The sequence below is a fragment of the Anas platyrhynchos genome, chromosome 8 (assembly GCF_047663525.1).
Source record: "Anas platyrhynchos isolate ZD024472 breed Pekin duck chromosome 8, IASCAAS_PekinDuck_T2T, whole genome shotgun sequence".
Taxonomy (NCBI): Eukaryota; Metazoa; Chordata; class Aves; order Anseriformes; family Anatidae; genus Anas; species Anas platyrhynchos.
The window spans coordinates 17,951,830-17,968,303 of NC_092594.1; the positions used below are offsets into that span (position 1 = coordinate 17,951,830).

The 16,474-nt window shown below is 58.7% G+C and overlaps 1 protein-coding gene across 1 annotated transcript; it reads left to right on the forward strand.

The window, feature by feature from the left end:
• Nucleotides 1-361: 361 nt before the first annotated feature.
• UCK2 (uridine-cytidine kinase 2) lies at nucleotides 362-15,970 on the forward strand. Its single transcript, XM_027463324.3, has 7 exons — nucleotides 362-660; nucleotides 8,767-8,926; nucleotides 9,819-9,915; nucleotides 10,438-10,580; nucleotides 13,290-13,387; nucleotides 14,980-15,028; nucleotides 15,556-15,970. The coding sequence occupies exons 1-7, from the start codon at nucleotides 562-564 to the stop codon at nucleotides 15,693-15,695; spliced, it is 786 nt and encodes a 261-aa protein (XP_027319125.1). The 5' UTR covers nucleotides 362-561; the 3' UTR covers nucleotides 15,696-15,970.
• Nucleotides 15,971-16,474: the final 504 nt, after the last annotated feature.

The following is a 16,474-nucleotide window of genomic DNA, read 5'->3' on the forward strand; positions in this document are numbered from 1 at the left end:
TCTTTTGGGGAGCTTGAGGCTCCTCGGGGCCTGCTCCCATTTACCAGAGTGGCGGGCACAACCTTTATTCCCAGCCTTGGGCTGCTAAGGAGCATCCTGGGGGGGCGAGAAGCCGGGGTAGGGGTGGGGGACAAACCTTGTGGGGTACATCAGCTTGAGACACAGCGGGGGGAGACCCTGGGGAGAGGCAGTAAGGGACAAGGGCAGACACTAAGGGACATGGCAGGCACTAAGGGACGCGGCAGGCATTGAGGGGCAGGCACTAGGGGACATTCCCCTGGGGACAACCCCCGGGGCCGAGGGGCAGGGACCCGGGGGCCGCCTCGCCTTTGTCCCCGGGGCTGCCCGGGGGGGAGGGAGGCGCGGTGGCGGCGCGGCCGGGAGCCGGAGCATGTGCAGCTGCGGCAGGCACCTGGCAGGGAGCCGCAGCGCCGGGGATGTGAGGCAGCAGCAGGCGGGGAGGAAGGCCCTTGACTCATCAGATAAATCCAGCCCCGCCAGGAGAAGCGAAGGCGGAGGGAGGCGCGGCGCAGGAGCACGCTGAGAGAGAGAGAGGGGAGGATGGCGGGGGACAGCGAGCAGCGGCTGGAGGAGCAGGGGCAGCCCAGCGGCGGAGAGCCCTTCCTCATCGGGGTCAGCGGCGGCACGGCCAGCGGCAAGGTGCGCCCAGGAGGCTCCGGGAGAGCCCCGGGAGCGGCTCCGGGAGCGGGGCCGGGGCCGGGCGGCCGCCGCCACGTGCGCTGCGGGGCCGGGCCCGTGCTGGGGACACCGCGGCGGGGAGGGGGGCTCCGAGCGGGCACCCCCATCCTGCTGCCCCCCCCCCCTTATCCTGCTGCCCCCTTATCCTACTGCTCCCCCCATCCTCCTGGCCCTCCTGCAGCCCCCCGGCCGGCAGCGGTGCGGCTGCCCGTGGTGTTTTACCCTCCCCCATCCCCGGTTCTTTTATTTTTTTCTTTGGGTTTTATGTGATTCTTATTCTTTTTTTTTTTTTTAAAAGCGGAGGGGGGCTCGTGCAGGAGTTGGTGGGGAGCTGCTGACTCACGGCCCCGCTCCCCCCGGCTCTGGGGGGCGAGCTGCGGGTGTGCCCGGGGGGCTGCTGCACCCCAGCCGCAGGGCTGCGGGGAATCCCTGCTAAGCCCTGTGCTCAGCCCCTGGCAGCTCGCTTTCTGTCCCAATACTAGAAAAAATATACTTTATTTTTTTATTATTTTTCCCCTATTTAAGAGCAAACCCACAGCTGACCCATCCACCCAGCGCAGAAATTCTACCTGCCCTTTTCTTTTTCTTTTTATTTTTTTAAAGGGGAGAGCACCCCTGGGTGTAGAAGCACCCCTGAGATACTTCTTGGTAAAGGGACTGAGTGTGGGCCGCCACATGGAGGCAGAGCCCGGTGTCTGGGTTCGGTGGTGTTCGGAGGGGGCCTCTCTCTGTCTCGAAGGCTGGCACAAGCCAGCTGCTGCACCCCAGCCCCTAATCGCAGCGTTTTCAGGACGTGTCGCCGAGGATCCTATTGATTCTTGGCCCGCAGCTCCTGCTGCGAGGAGGAAAAATCCAGATATAGCAGGGAAGGGATGGCGAGGGAGGATGCAATCCCTTCCACTGGGGACCGGGGCTGGGTTGTTCCTGCGGCAGGGCTCTGGTGACTCAAATGCGCTGGGTTTGTCTGCTCTGTGATGCGTGGGGCTGCCTCTCTGTAGCTGCCCCAATAACATTGTGTCTGGCGCTGCCAAACTGTTATGTCTCTGAACACCGTGTCTCTGGCCCACAAGGTAAAAGCAGTGATTACAGTACAATACGCCGCGGTTGTTCCCAACTTCAAAGTGGAAATGCTTCAGCAGCAGCAGGCTGCCTTATAAAAAAAAAAAATAGGGAAATGGTTCTTTCTAACTAGAGAGATGTGCTAGCTGGCTTTTCCTGTCTCTCAGCTTTGATTCCCCCCCCTCCAAGTGCTTGCTGGCTGCTAAAAACCTCAGTGCGGTGCTGCCCGGCTGAAGGGAGTCCAGCAGACCAGCACGAAGTTTGTGGGAAAAGGCCGCGAGAAATATGCTGCCAAAAATAAACCTGGAAAAATATTTTTCTTAACAAAGCAAGCTGGCTCAAGGAGAAGCAATAGGGAGAAAGGAGCGGGGGCTTGCACACGCTCATGGTCACCTCAGTTGGTGCTGGGATGCGGCCGCTGCGGAGGGAGAGGCGAGGAGAGCGGCTCCCGCCTGGCCCCCAGGAGCACAAGGCTCCTGGAGGGAAAGCGAAGCAGGCACCTTTCCCACCGGGAAGGCGACAAAATCCCTGCGACCTGCCTTGGCACCAATTGGGGGTTGTTGTGCCAGCACACCCCTTTGGCAGCGCACCAGCCCCAAGATAACGGGAGGGTGTTTGCCGGCTGAGGGCCCCCCCCCAGCTCCTCCCACTGCTGCTTTTGTTGAGTCTGAGATGGGGAAAAAATGCTCCGCGGTCCCCCCACGTCCCTCTGCGGGGCTGTAGAAGGCAGGGAGCCTGTCTGGAGCTTGCCACAGCTTTCTGTGTCGCGTGGAGCCTTCCCCCGCGGGCCCGGGGCAGCGCTTGGCTGGCATTTCTTAAAGGCAGATTTTTGGGAAGTCGAATCCAAATGCTGACTGCTGTTCCCTAGTGAGCAAGAGAGGCTTGAGGAACTTTTAGGACTCCAGTAGGAGGTAGGAAAATGTGCATCCTCCTGCATTTGGGCCTTGAAAGAAACCTGGACTGTGCGGGGAGGATGATCGGGGAGCGGCAGAGGTGCTGGGCAGGCTGTCGTGCTGCAGCCTCTCGGAGGGCAGTGCCAGAGCTGTGGTGGCTTCTCACAAAAGCTTGATGGGAGACAGAGCTTCTCCCTTTGTCCCCCTAAATCCAAGCCATGTCCAGCACAGGCAAAGCGTGCTGCTGTCTGATGTGGAAGAGATGACTTGGCATTGAGACCCCCTCCTGTGCCAAAACCAGAGAGGACTGCAACCGCCTCATTCCCTCAGAGGGATTCCAGGGGCTGGTGGTAGCATTTTGTTCATGCTAAAAGCCTTCAAAGTGCTCTGCTGAAGCTCTAGTTCCCTTCTTCTACCCGTGGTCTTTGTGCTAACAGCTTCTTCCCTCCCTCCCACGAGAGACTCCTGACTACAAAGCACCGCCGCACACGAGGCAGGCAGCCAGGCTGGAGGGGAGCTCAGCAAGGTGATTACTGGGATGAGCTGGAAAATGTCAGGATGTCTCCTGGAGGCCTTCAGGTGTCCCCACGTCAGCTGAGCTGCTGGGACCCCGCGGCTCTGCCGGCTTGCTGCCAGCAGCATCTGGTGCTGGGGTGGCTGCAGGGGTGGGGAGAGCTCTTCAAACCCAGGCTGAAGCATTGATTGCTTGGCCCCACGTGATGCGAGACGAAGTGCTGATCGCTACCTTCCAGCAGGAGGTTGTAAGAAAAGAGAGATTTACAATGGGCTGAGTGCTCTCGTTGGCTGCTTGATGATGTGAGGGCCGAGTATGGGTGCCACCGGGGCCTGGTGGCTGCGCTTTTGGGGTCTTTAATTAGCGCATCAAGTAGTAAATGTCTGTTCAAACAAGCAGGCCTAAGAGTTTCCAGAGTGCAGAGCATCAAAACTGCAGTGTGTGTTCAGCCAGGTGTCTTCTTTGCTGCTAATCCTCAAAGCACTTATGCTTTGAACACCAAAACTGCTGTTTGGGGTTGATGTGGCCATGGTGGAGCCAGCCAGGGGGCTGAAGAAGGCTCTGGGCAGGTGGGACAAGCAGTGTCTTTGTCCCCCTCATCTCCCTGTGGAGCAGTTTCTTCTCCACATGGGGCCTCTTGTATGACAGAGAGCTCAGACCCCTGCACTAGCAAGGGTTGAGGTCCCCCACAGCAACCTGTGGGTCGTGGCCACTGTGTCACCACCTGGATGTTGGACAGAGAAGCCCAGGGGAGAGCCAGGAGCGATCCAGAGGCTTGTGCTAGCCACAGGAGCCTCTGGAGCAGGACTCGCAGGGACTGCGGCAGCCTTGTGGCAGCTCAACACCATTTCCTGGTGACGTTTTGTGGCTGGCAGGAGCCCCGGATCACAAGGTCTGACTTCATAAACGCTGGTGTCAGAGTGTGCTAGAGACTCGTCAAACCTTCTGGTAGAACACTGCTCCGTGCCAGCCACTGATCAGCCCGAAACACGGGGCGTTTTGATGGGTCAGCCCTTCCTGGGGCCGGCTGAGTATGTGCAAGCTCGCTGGGGAGCCTCTCTGGTGTTGTCCCCCAGGCTCTAGAAGAATATCTTGCAGCAAAAACAGGTGGATTCAGAGAGATTGTGTTAGGGGGGGTGTCTTTCTGCCCACACATCGTCTGTGTTCAGATCCTCTGTGTCTGCGTGCACCTGTTAGTGCTAGAACTTGGGACTGCTGATGCCATGTGAATGAATAGGAACCTGGCTGTCCCTTTTTGGGACTGCTCAGCCTGTGGCAGAGGGAAAGGCAGGAGTGGGGAACCTGCCCGGGAAAGCTCTGGGTGGAGGCCTGGCATTTTGGTATGAGAACAGCAAGTTTCCAGTCCTAGTGCTGCCCTACGGATGTGCTCCGTTGGGACTGGGAAGGACTGCGTGGGTCACAGATGTGTAATAGATGCTCCAGGACCTTCCCAATTTGGCATCTGTTCTGTGTGCCACCCCAGTCCACCGAGCGCTTCCTAATACCCTATAATTAATATAAAAATCAACAGTTAGTGCACTGCAGGAGATGAGCTGTGGAGAAGGGCAGTGTTACCAGGGTCGTGATCTCGGACTCAGTTGAGTAGTAGTCCCAGGTGATGTCTGGAAAGGAAGCCATGGCCTGTGCTACAGGGGGCATCATCCCGGCAGTCCCTTGATTTCCCCTAAGGTCACATCCTGCCAAATTCCCAAAATGGAGACTTTAAACCACAAGCATGATGAGGACACCCGGCCAGGATCCTGCAGATCACAGGGTCCCACCTGGTGCCTCTGCCTGGTTCCTGCAGTGCTGTCTGGCTGCGTTCTCCCCAGTACCCATCTGAAGTCATACCAAGAGGGACTGCGGGCTAATCTGCATAATAATATTGGAAAATTAGTCAACTGAAGTGTATTTGAGCGGCTGGCTATAGGCCATGAGTGGATATGAATTAAATATGTAATGTAATTAATATATTTCAACTAAACGTGAGGCGTAGGGCTCCAAACACCCTTCTGCCGGGTTCCTTCCCTGGTGCACCACCTCTGTCCTTCCAGGAAAATACTCTGGTGTTGTTTCCCGGCACCCCCTGTGTCTTCCCCAGGAGAATAAAGCTGCGCTTCTTCCTAAAACACTAGCTGCTTGTGTGCTTGGTGCAGAGGAGGAATCCTGCAAGGGGAGCTGCAGCTGCTTCTGCTCAGGAATGACATCTCCGAGCTCTCTTCTCGAGTTGGGCTGTGCAGAGACCTCCCTCTCAGCGTGTACAGCTTTCCCAGGGACCAGCTCGAGCTCAGAGAGTGATGGAAGGTGCCTGGGAAGTCCTGCCTCGGTGTGGTGTGGCTGGCATGGCAAGGGCCTGCTCAGCATCCTCAGAGGCTGCTGTGTCCTGTCTATATTTTGGTTTTAACCACGTTCTGGAGCACATCGTGCTTGCTGGGTGTGAATCAGCCCCAGCCTTTGCTTGGGCCATGACGAGTAAAGCCGTGTGTGGATGGTGGCTGGCCAGGGAGGAGGCCGAGCAGAGGCAAGGAGGCCTTTCGTGCTGTGCCTCTCACCTTCAAAGCGTGTAGCAGGGCTAGAACTTGGGATGAGGCCCAAATCCTGAAGTTTCAGTGTTGGGATTCACCAAGAGCATCACTGCACCTCCCTCAAGTCATTCCTAGGCCTGCCTCTGCACTCCTGGGCTTCTCAGGGAAGAAATTATTTTCTTCACCCCCAGAAGTGGTTGATGGTGGGAGTTAGGAATAGGAGCGGAAGGAATTGGGGCCCAGGTTGTCCCTTTAGGTGGGCGATGGGTGTCAGCACCATGCATCCCCTGGGTCCCACCAGTGCAGCCAGGCCGGCCTCATCCCACCTCGGTCATTCTTGGCTAAGGCATGACTAAGATGTCCTCCTGGGCTCCTGCAGGCCCTCCGCAGAGCCCAGCCACCCCCATTTGCACTTAGGAGTGGGTTTTCACGCTGCTGATTAACTTTGGCCACGTGTACGTACACGGAGCTGGTCTGCGAGAAGGGGTTTGAGCAGGGCACTTGCGTCACTTACTTGGAAGATGTTTCCTGAGGCTGGGAGTTTCTGTTCCTGCTTGTAGGGGAATTTGTAACCTCTGCGTTTCTGGTTTTTCTTCCTCCTTAGCGTATGGTGTTTGTCGACTGAGGGGAAAAGCTGCCTGCCCCGCTATAGGAGCGTTTGGGATGGCATCAGGGAATGCCTGTCACAAACCGCTTTTGTTTCTGCCAAAAGTCATCACAAGGAGGGGAAAACCCCTCTGCACCGAGACCTGGGGCAGACACTGTTCTTACCAGCCCCAAAGAGGCTGGGGGAGGCCTCCTGGGGCCTGCTAGGCTGGAGGAGCACGCTGTGTCCCCCACGGGGCCTACAGGGAACCAGGGTGACACGTGTGCCCCTTTCCTGAGCCCAGCAGTGACATTCCTGCAGGGTGTCCTTCTGATCTTCCTCGTCTGCTGCTGCTCACAGCTCTTTGAAACCCACCAGAGAAAAGGGAAGGGGTCCAAAGCAAGGGGCACTTGCCACCCCAGAGCTTTAGAAGGTGAATACAGCCGGGATATGCTCCAGCAGGAGGGTGTATATGTGAGCCAGGCTTTGTGTTCCCCTCTCCAGATGCTGAGGGTGACTTTCTCTTGGGGTTTTTCTCACCATCAGGTGTCCTAAGTTGGGTGTCGTGGAACATGAGGGTGATTCTCAGAACTGATGGGGACTTCTCCCTGCTTTCCAGGATCAGTAGACTAGGCATGAGCGTGCACAAGGCAGAGTAAGGACTGGGAGGAACTGCCTGATGCTGTGAAACAATTTTATTGTCCGTCTGTGTGCTGAAGTCCAAGGGGAGAGTGCAAATTGTGTTGCTTTCACTGCTCTGAAGGAGCTCTGCTCCCTTCCCCAGGCTGGGGAAAGCAGTTTCTGGTGCAGATCCATACGGATCCCACTGATCTGCAGGCTGGGGATCTGTCCTGGAGGCTGCACTGGAAGGTGGTTGGTTAAAACTTGCAAAGGGCCTGGGAAATGTGGTGTCCCTGACAGCTGTGGCCAAGGCCGAGCCCTGCTGCGCCGTCAGCACGGGCAGCAAGGAACGGCAGCGGCGTCCGGGCGAGAGCGCAGAGAGGAAAAGCGGAGGAGAGGCAGCGTGCACGCCCTGTGGGATACAGCTGGGCAAGCAGTGGGGCTGGAGAAGGACGTGGGGAGTGGGAAAACAGAGCAAACAGAGCGGGGGCTCCTGCTCTGTCACGCACACAGCTTGTGCGTGCCGAGGAGCCGCCTGGCAGCGGCTCGCCGCGGTGCTTTGTTCTGGGCGCAGGGCAGGGCTGCCGACGTGGCTCGGGGAAGCAGGGCTCGCCCTCCCGAGAAGGTGGGTGGGATATTCAGGGAGACCCCGAGCCTGAGCAGCAACCCGAACGTCTGCCTGGGGCTGTGGGACCGCTGTCGGGCAGCCCGGGCCGGTTGGCTGGCTGTGCTCGGCGGCTCTGCAGCGCGGCTGGGGCTGACTCACAGCGCGGCGCGGTCACAGCCAAGTCAGGTCAGCCTGGCCCGAGGGGAACAGACGCTCTCTGGGGACAGCAATGCCGTCAGATCTTCCAGCTTCGCAGGCAAACTGCCTTGCCCTCCGCCTGCCGGGGCTGTGACCTCTGCCAGCCCTGCCTTCCGCTCCTCCTTCCCCTCGCCAGCGCTGCCTCCCGGAGCTGCCAGCTGGGTATGGGGCAGACGGCCGAGCCAGCAGTGAGATGGGGGCATGGATAGAGCCACAGACAGGCCGAGGCAAGCGAGCCTCTCACTGCAAAGCAGAGAGCTTGGCAGAGGGTATTTTTGGTGACTGAGGCCAGCAGCAGCTCAGTGGGGTGTTTGCAGCGAGCGTGATTCATGCGGGAGGTGAAGCTGCTCAGCTTGGTGCCAGGAGCACCCCTTTTCCCCCTGTCCCAAGTTGGGGGGATGCTGGTGGCAGAGCAGTGCCCCCCCAGCCTGTCCTGGGCTCTCGCTGGCCGGGGCAGGCAGCAGCCAAGGCCTCCCGTGACTAAGGAGAAGGGACAGAAGCACGCTTTGGGGTTTGTCCCCAACGCCGTGCCCTGATTCATGCCTGCTGCAAGGTGTCAGTCCCTGTGCCAGGGGCACTCGTGGGGATCTTGTGCCAGCAGCCAGAGCCACGTGGCTGTGTGGCTGCTGGCTCCGCAGTGCCCTTCGCTTTGCTGTGCCAAGAGGCACCAGGATATGCTCACAGCTGCTCCTCCCAGCCCTGGCAGCTGTGGCAGAGCTCTGATAAAGTCCCCGGGCTCTCCTCCTGGTATCTTCTCATCTTGGGCTGTATTTAGGGTATGAAGACAGTCTGGCCCTGCCTCTCTGCAGATTTTTTCTTCCTCCCTAGCCATGCAGCCATGGGGTTTCTGGGCTGGGGGGATGCTGCTTGGTCCTGCTTTCACACCAGAGGGTCCCGTGGTGATGCCCTTGAAGCACTTCTCCTGCTGTGCCTTTGAGACCACAAACTCTTGGCTGAAGGTCCAGCGAGCGGTGTCCCACGCGTGCCATTACTGGGGGACATTCTCCCCACATGGCTCAGACACTGCTGCCCCTGACTTGTCCCCTTTGCTGCTCTTTTCCCAGTCCTCGGTCTGCTCCAAGATCGTCCAGCTGCTGGGCCAGAACGAGGTGGACTACCGCCAGAAGCAGGTGGTGATCGTGAGCCAAGACAGCTTCTACCGGGTCCTCACCTCGGAGCAGAAATCCAAAGCGCTCAAAGGCCAGTTCAATTTTGACCACCCAGGTGAATGGAGAACGGCACCGGGGCTCTGCCGCGCGGATCTGGAGTGGGAACCCCCATCCCGCAGGCAAAAAGCCTTTCAGGGACACCAGGGCTCTGCCTGGGGCAGGCTGGGGATCTGTGGGTGGCTTAGTGAAGGCTTTGTGGAGCTAGGAGCCTTGTGTCAGAGGTGGGGCCGCCTGTGTCCCCTGCAGCACAACCTCTGTCTTCCCGGGAAATCAGCTGCCTGTGGGGTGGAGTGCTTGGGATGAGAAAGGGCAGGTTGTGAGCTGTTAAACTCCTTACGATGCTCCTCTTCTCCTCTCGGCAAAAACATGCCCCGGTTTGAAAACCCTTCTGGGTCAGGACCGGGGAAATCCAGCCTGGCACAGCTCCCTGGAGCCACCAGCTCCATGTCCCTCCTTCGAGGAGGGAACCGTCTTGTGCAGCTGCCCTGCAGACCCGTCTGCTGGGATGGCCGTGCCCTGCTGCTACAACAGGGGCTCTTTGAACTGTCCCCAGGCTTGGTGGGGAAATTCCAGAGCCACTGTCCCCTCGTCCCCCACGAGGACAATGGCTGCAGGCAGCGAGCACCGAGCAAACAGAGCCCTGTCTGTCTGGTGGCTCAAGGCTGAAACACTGCTGCAGTCTCTGTGAGGGCTGGAGCCCCAGAGGAGATGCCTTCCCAAACCCAGGCCCTCAGCGCAGCCATACAAGGCTGGTATTGATTCCTGCAGACCAGATCCTAGGATGGTACAAAGCAGCAGAGCCCTGGGCTTTGCAGCACCCGTGGGATAAGCGGGGCTTTCCTGCAGAGACAAAGCCAGAGCCGTGAGCGGGGTGCCGGTGGCTCTGCCTAGGCTAAGCACGGCACGGCGTGCGAAGCCACCTCGGGTAACGTTTGCTCTCTCCTCAGATGCCTTTGACAACGAGCTGATCGTGAAAACACTCAAAGAGATCACGGAAGGGAAGACGGTCCAGATCCCCGTCTATGACTTTGTCTCCCACTCCAGGTCCAACAGCCGCTCCTGCCTTGCTGCACCTCCGCCGCGGCGTGGTGCACGGCCCTGCCGCCCCAACCACCCGCCCCTCCGCTTGTGCCACCCCACAGCTCCCATGCTGATGGCTCCAGGCCCCTTGGTTAGAGGATCCGAGGCTGGCACAGGCACAGCCCGGGGGTCTGGACAGCTGCACGGCCATGTGATGCCATCCAGCAACACACAGGCAGCAGCGGAGGAGGGCTACGGCCCCCCACCTGCGCTTCCTCTCCCCATAAACTCTGTGTTTGTGGCTGTAAAAAGTATTCCAGGCTCAAACATTCCTGCACTGCCAGGAAAAGAGTTCTTGCAGCTGTTGCTACCGTCGCTTCTCCCTTGCATGCGTTCAGCTTGTTTTTGCATGCCTGCGTTGGTCAGGCATGGCGTGACCCCGCTCCTTGTCCTGCAAAAGCAGGAGCACCGCTGTTTTCCCCCATCCCTCTTGGCTTGTTCTCCCCCCTGCCAGCACATTTTGACTCTCCTCCTCCCCTCTGCTAGGAAAGAGGAGACGGTGACCGTCTACCCCGCCGACGTGGTGCTCTTCGAAGGCATCCTGGCCTTCTACAGCCAGGAGGTGCGGGATCTCTTCCGCATGAAGCTCTTCGTGGACACGGATGCAGACACCCGGCTGTCCCGCAGAGGTGAGGCCCGAATGTGCGTCGTGCAGCAGGGAGAGAAATGTGGCCTAAAATTGGCTCCCAGAAATGTGAGAGAAATGAGGGTGTGTGTGTGTGAGGGTGTGATGCATACGGGGAGTATGCTCATGCACTTGGTCAGCGCAAGCACAGCAGCATGGAGTCTCCGTGCTCCTTGGCACTGGGGTGAAAACTGTGGGGGCGAGGAGCCCTAGGAACCAGAATATCCCTCTGTAGGACTCCCCATGTCCAGCTGGCTTGGCTGCACGTCACTGGGTGGTGCAAGACGGGCACTGACAGCCTCCCCAGCGTGTCTGGGGTGCAGGTGACTTAAAGGAGGGATCTCACACAGGCTGTGACAAGAGAAGCGTGTCCCAGTGCTTCAGCCCGTGTGCACGGGACTGTCCCACGCCGAGCCAGAACTGGTCTTGCCTGCTCAAAGCCCTGCAGCCCTCCTGCTGCCAGATGCACAGCCTCCTCCGTGCTGGGATGTCATCAGTGCTGCTGAAAAGCTGCTCTTTACGCATCCTCCCTGACCCTGCCCACTGTTCCTGCGTGACTCATGCGGGGAGGTGACAGCACACTCATCGCAGGGAGACGTGTTAGCGGGTCACAGACGCACGTTTGCAAGATCCTGCAGTGTGAGCCTTATCCCATAAACAGACCACGCAGTGCAGGCCCTTGGGCACACAGCCCAGCCAGGGGGCAGCCCGTGTTTTTGGCAGGGCCCTGTAGCAGCTGTCCGAAGGCATTTGTGTGTTTGCAGCGCCCTGTGACCACGTGTGCACCCTGATGGCACTCTGCAGCACCTGCTGCAGCCACTTTGTGCCGTCCTCAGGGATTTCTCCCACCCAGCATCACTAAAGCCTCGCAAAAGGGCTGCCGGCTGGTTGAGGTGCTGGTGTCTCATTGTCAGGCAGCTTGTCTGCCTCCTGGTAGGGAGCTGCCTGTCCGTGTGACGAGTCTGCTGGCCTGCTGTCATCTCCCTGCACGTCTCCCTGGCATTGCTGGGAAAGGAAAGCCAGCGTGTGAGATGCCGAAGGTGTAATCATGGCCCTGGAATGTAGCTGGAGGCGGCTTGTAGCAAGAGCGAGTCGGAATCCTGCGTTGTGACATGGCCCTGGGCCATCTTGCTCTCCCACAAGTCCCGAGGAGTTGCAGCAATGGGCTTTTGGGCTGGGTGGCAGCAGGAGATGAAGTTCCTGGAAATGTAGCTGGCAGCTCCGTTAATCAGCAGCGCTGGGGCTGGGTGCGTGTGACTCGCACTGCCCCCCTCTCAGCATCTCTCCCAGAAAAACGCTGCCACCGGAGTGCAAGGGCCTGGATCCGCCAGGTGCCTCCAGCAGCCTGCTCCATGCAGAGCTGCTTCTGGCCAAGCTCCCTCGCTGCCCTGTCCTGTGCCAACTTCATAAAAAAAAAAAAAAAAAAAAAAAAAAAAAGAGAGACCGAGACTGGTGTCATGTGAGTTTTCCAGGTCTGATTTGAGTGGTGCCTGCTGGCTTTGGGCACGTGCCGCCGTGTCCTTGGGACGCTGGCCTGCCCTGCGAGTAGAGGGTGATCCCTCTGGATAGGGCTGCATGCTCCTCTCGCTGCGATGTGTGGCTCTGGGGCCAAGTACAACTCAGCAGGTGCTTGATTTGTGTTTGGAGGGTCGTTGCCCTGTGGTGGTGTGCCCTGGGGGCAGGCAGGAGAGCTCAGCCCTGCCAGGAGCACCCTGCAGCCTGGGCGCTCAGCCTTGCAGCTTGTGGACCTCCTGCACTGCCCCAGTGGGGTGTGCAGTGCGTACACCCTTGCCGTGCTGCTTCCCTGCCCCAGAGCAACCAACAAACAGGGTGTGGGACCTGGGAAACAAAAGTCTCTCTGTCTTGCCTCTTTTTTTTTATTTTTCCTTGCTTTTTTTTTTTTTTTTTTTTTTTGGTATTGTTTGTGCTGGGGCTTGCTCCCGCTCTCCAGAGAGGGCAAGTTGCTGGCTGGAGCAGCCTGAGCTGGCCAAACCCTTCCAGGGAATCGGATTCCTGCTGGACTGGGGCACGTGCCTGCGCTGAAGGGATTTCGGACTGGAGCTGGCAGCAGCCCAAGCGCCTTGTGCAAACAGGGTGCGAGGCCTGAACGGCACAGCGAGCAGTAGGCAGCTTGCTCTCCTGCCTCCTGGCTTCCTCCCGGGCAGATCTCCTCCCAGCACAGCACCAGCCCCTGTTTTTGAGAGCCTGCTTTGCCTCCCCGTCCCACTCAGCCGGGGACAGCACGAGGAGGCCTGGCAGAGCTGTGTGCGTGGGTTTTGCTCCCCTCGGATCTGCAGACCTGAGCTGAAACATGCCTTTGTGTGAGCACACAGCAAATCCCAGAGCTTTTCTCTTTGTGCACCTCTCCCCTGGGACGACTGGGAGAATGCCCTGACCCCAGAGGGAGAAGAGGGGCACAAGGGCTGAGGCTGGGGACAGCCAGGACTGGGGTGGCACTTAGAGCGGGACATGTGCTTGCAGAGCTGATGAGGGAGGGAGGCCAAGACAAGCCCTTGGCCAGGTCAGCCAGCCCTTGGCTCCTGGGGAGGCTTGGAAGTGGGCTGGGTGTGCTCGGACATGTGGGCAGCAGCTTCCAGGAACACAGACCGTGGGGAAAATAGCAGGGTGGCCAGCCAAAACCTTGCTGAAGGGAAGGGAGGTGGAGAAATCCATGTCCAGGCTCCTGACTGTGCTTTACGCCTTCCCCCCGCAGTTCTACGAGACATCAGCGAGCGAGGCAGGGACCTCGAGCAGATCTTGTCGCAGTATATCACCTTTGTGAAGCCTGCCTTCGAGGAGTTCTGTTTGCCAGTAAGTACGGGGAGCAGCACACACAGAAAGGCCTCTTTCCCTGGCCAGCTTGTCAGACAGGAGCGTTTCATCTGCCAGAGCCCTCTCCCTGCAGGCGCTGGCAAAAAAAAAAAATAATAAAGGGGGTGTCAGTGTCAGTGCTGGCCAGGGCAGGGCGAGATGGGGACTGTTTGTACAGCCACTGCCTTCCCGGTGAGATCACCATCCCCATGGGAAGGCAGACACGGCAAGAGAAACCCCTCCCTGCACAGGGTCAGCCAAGCCAGCGCCCGGCAGCTCAGCAGATGCCAGCTGAGGACGGGTGATCCTCGCCTGCATCTGGCTGGGGAATAGGTCCCCGTCCCCAGGCAGTGAGCGCCGTGCCTGCCTCCTGCTCCGGGCTGTCCTGCCTGCCCTTTTCACCCTGTGCTGCTGGCCGGGTGCTTGGGGGAGCAGGGGGGCTTCTTCCTTTGCTCTGCGCTGCAGGATGTGACCTTGCAGGTCGCATTTCCCACCTGGTGAGAAGTGAAGGCATAGAGCAGATCGATCTTGCTGGGGGCCAGGGTTGCAGGGCTGCCTGGGGCAAGGAAGTGACTTTGGGAGCTGATAATCGAGGTAGGAAGCCAGGCTGCCTAGCAGACAGGGACTTTGAATGCAGGAGAGCACTGCAGTCCCAGAGACCTTGCAGGTGATGGGGCGTGTTTGCAGGTGTAGCCATTGCACGCTTCCAAGGTCCAGCGTTGGTGTCAGTCCAAAAAAAAAAAAAAGGCTTTTTCAGGGAGGCAGGAGCAGCTGGGTGCCTGGCAGGTCCCCAGCAAGCTTTGCAAGGGTGAAATGTGAAACAAGGCGGGTAGAAAACAACTGCCTTGTGCCCACCCACCAGCTCTGGACTGGTCTGCTCCCACGTCCAACCCAGTGGTGGGCTTGGCTGCAGATCCACGTGGTTGTGGAGCAAGCTCAGCACCCACTGCTGCTGTTACTGAGCTCCGAGCGTGTCCTGGAGATGTTTGATAGGGCTGGAAGTGCCTGGAGGTGTCAGATCACAGCCTTGGCCCCGCAGGCTGGCTTGCTCGCTGATTGTGGAGCGTGGCTGTCAGGAAGCTGATCAGCTGTAAAAGCTGGCACAAGTTGGAGAGGAAACTGAGACTGGCACCTTCCAGCAAAAATAGGCCGGGCCTGGCATCCTGAGTCAGCCTTTTTCTGCAAGTGTTGCTGGTAGAAAACTTCTCCCACATCCCAAGCGGATCAGCCCTGCGTGTCCACGCAGCCCAGGCATGCCAACTCTTGCTCTTGTACCAAGTCTGCTTGAATTTGGGGTGAGGCTGTTCCCTAGAGCATCAGCTGCTGGAGTGATCACGAGGCTTTGTTGGGGTGCTTCTTTCCAGAGTTTGTTTGAGCTCAGGAAATTGAAGTCAAGGTGTGAAGTGTGGCCCTCAAAATGCAGAGCAGAAGGCAAAGAAGAGGTTTCAAAATGAATTATCAGCACCAACGCACCTCCCAGAGGGTTTGGGCTTGGGGAGGGGAGGGACGGGACCTGCTGCGGGAAGCGGTGTAATGCCCCAGCCGGGTGGCTTTCCACTTTCCCCATAACAAAGTGCTCTCTTTCTTCCCAGACCAAGAAGTATGCTGACGTGATCATTCCCAGAGGAGCAGATAATGAAGGTGAGCAGACCCAGATCTTGCTGTTATGTCCTGGTGTTACGTAGGAGGTAGCAGGGGCTGCCACGGAGGTGATTCAGCCCATGGCCTGGCACCTCGCACGCACTGAGCTGAACCCCTGCTCCGTGCTCCTGCCTGGTGCATCGGTGCCTGGGAGTTTGTGCTCCTCTTATTGAGCCTGGGAGCCCATCTGTGTGTGGTGCCTGCGGGCAAACATCTCTCAGCTCATCCCACGCTCAGGGAAAGGTGCTTCTCCAAGGCCAGGCGTGCAGGGACAGTCAGGTCTCCCCCTGTTTGGAGCCTGCCTGACCACGCTGGCCAGGAGAGAGGGAAGGAAGGGGCAGTGAGGCAGCTCCTCCCCGCAGGGTTACAGCTCCCCAAGGCAGGGTTACAGCTCCCCACCGTGGGATGGGAGGCGACGTGGGATGGGAGGCGACGGGAGCAGGGTCATTGTCTCCAGCTTGCCTCTAGTTTTCCGCAGTCCTAACACAACCTCTCCCCCGGTGTCTCTCCCTCCCTTCTGCTCGCAGTGGCCATCAACCTGATCGTGCAGCACATCCAGGACATTCTTAACGGAGGACTCAGCAAACGCCAGAGCAACGGCTACCTGAACGGCTACACTCCTCCCCGCCAGCGGCAGCCCTCAGAGTCCAGCAGCCGGCCTCACTGACCCCAGGCGGCAGGCGGGAGGCTGGGGGCGGAGGGCACTGGGGCCCTGTCGCTGCCCCCCTGTACATACTGTCTGTTCATTCCCCCCTTATCTATTTAAGAAACCAGACGGAGACGAATGCCTTTAATTTTGTATGTTGGAAATGCCGAATGAGAAGCAGCCGGCTGCTCGGGAGCCCGGACCGCCCACAGCTCCTGGCCTTGCTCAGTAACTCCTCCAGCATGGAACCGGCTATAAATCTCTATAAATATAGAATTGCTCTATTTTTGTGTAAATGCAGAATAACGTAAAGTTACTTGCCGTCAGGTATTTGCCAGGCTTGGTGTTGCCGGGAGGGGGCTGGGAAGAGGGTTGGGATGGGAAGAGATGCTGGGGTCGGGATCCTCACCTCGTAGAGAAGAGGAAGAGCATCCAGCAGCTGCTGTAGTATCGCTGTGGTCCCCTTCCCAGGGAAGGAATGAGCAGAGCAGCCTCAGTGCCACACAGACTTTGCGACTAGGCTGTGGTTGCCCCCTCCTGCCATTGCTGTTCAGGTCCATTCAGCCTGGTTTGGGCTGGCAGGCAGTGCACGATGCCACGGGGAGATGGGAGAACAACGTGCAATCCCTCCCCCGCCTGTCTCTGTGCTTGTGGGTTTCTGACACCCCTTCCCCTGCTGCTGTGGGGGCTGTTGTCACACTCTCCAGCAAAAACCTGGCAGGTGAGGCTGGGAATCTGGTCGTGGGCATGGCAGCCGGTGTCTTTAGCAGCTTTGCTGCCTGGCTTGTGTGGATAAAGGA

Coding starts and splice junctions, on each gene's coding strand:
- UCK2 (XM_027463324.3), top strand. CDS start 562: ATGGCGGGGGACAGCGAGCAGCGGCTGGAGGAGCAGGGGCAGCCCAGC. Junction 661..8,766: donor GCGGCACGGCCAGCGGCAAG/GTGCGCCCAGGA, acceptor CTCTTTTCCCAG/TCCTCGGTCTGCTCCAAGAT. Junction 13,388..14,979: donor TCGAGGAGTTCTGTTTGCCA/GTAAGTACGGGG, acceptor CTTTCTTCCCAG/ACCAAGAAGTATGCTGACGT.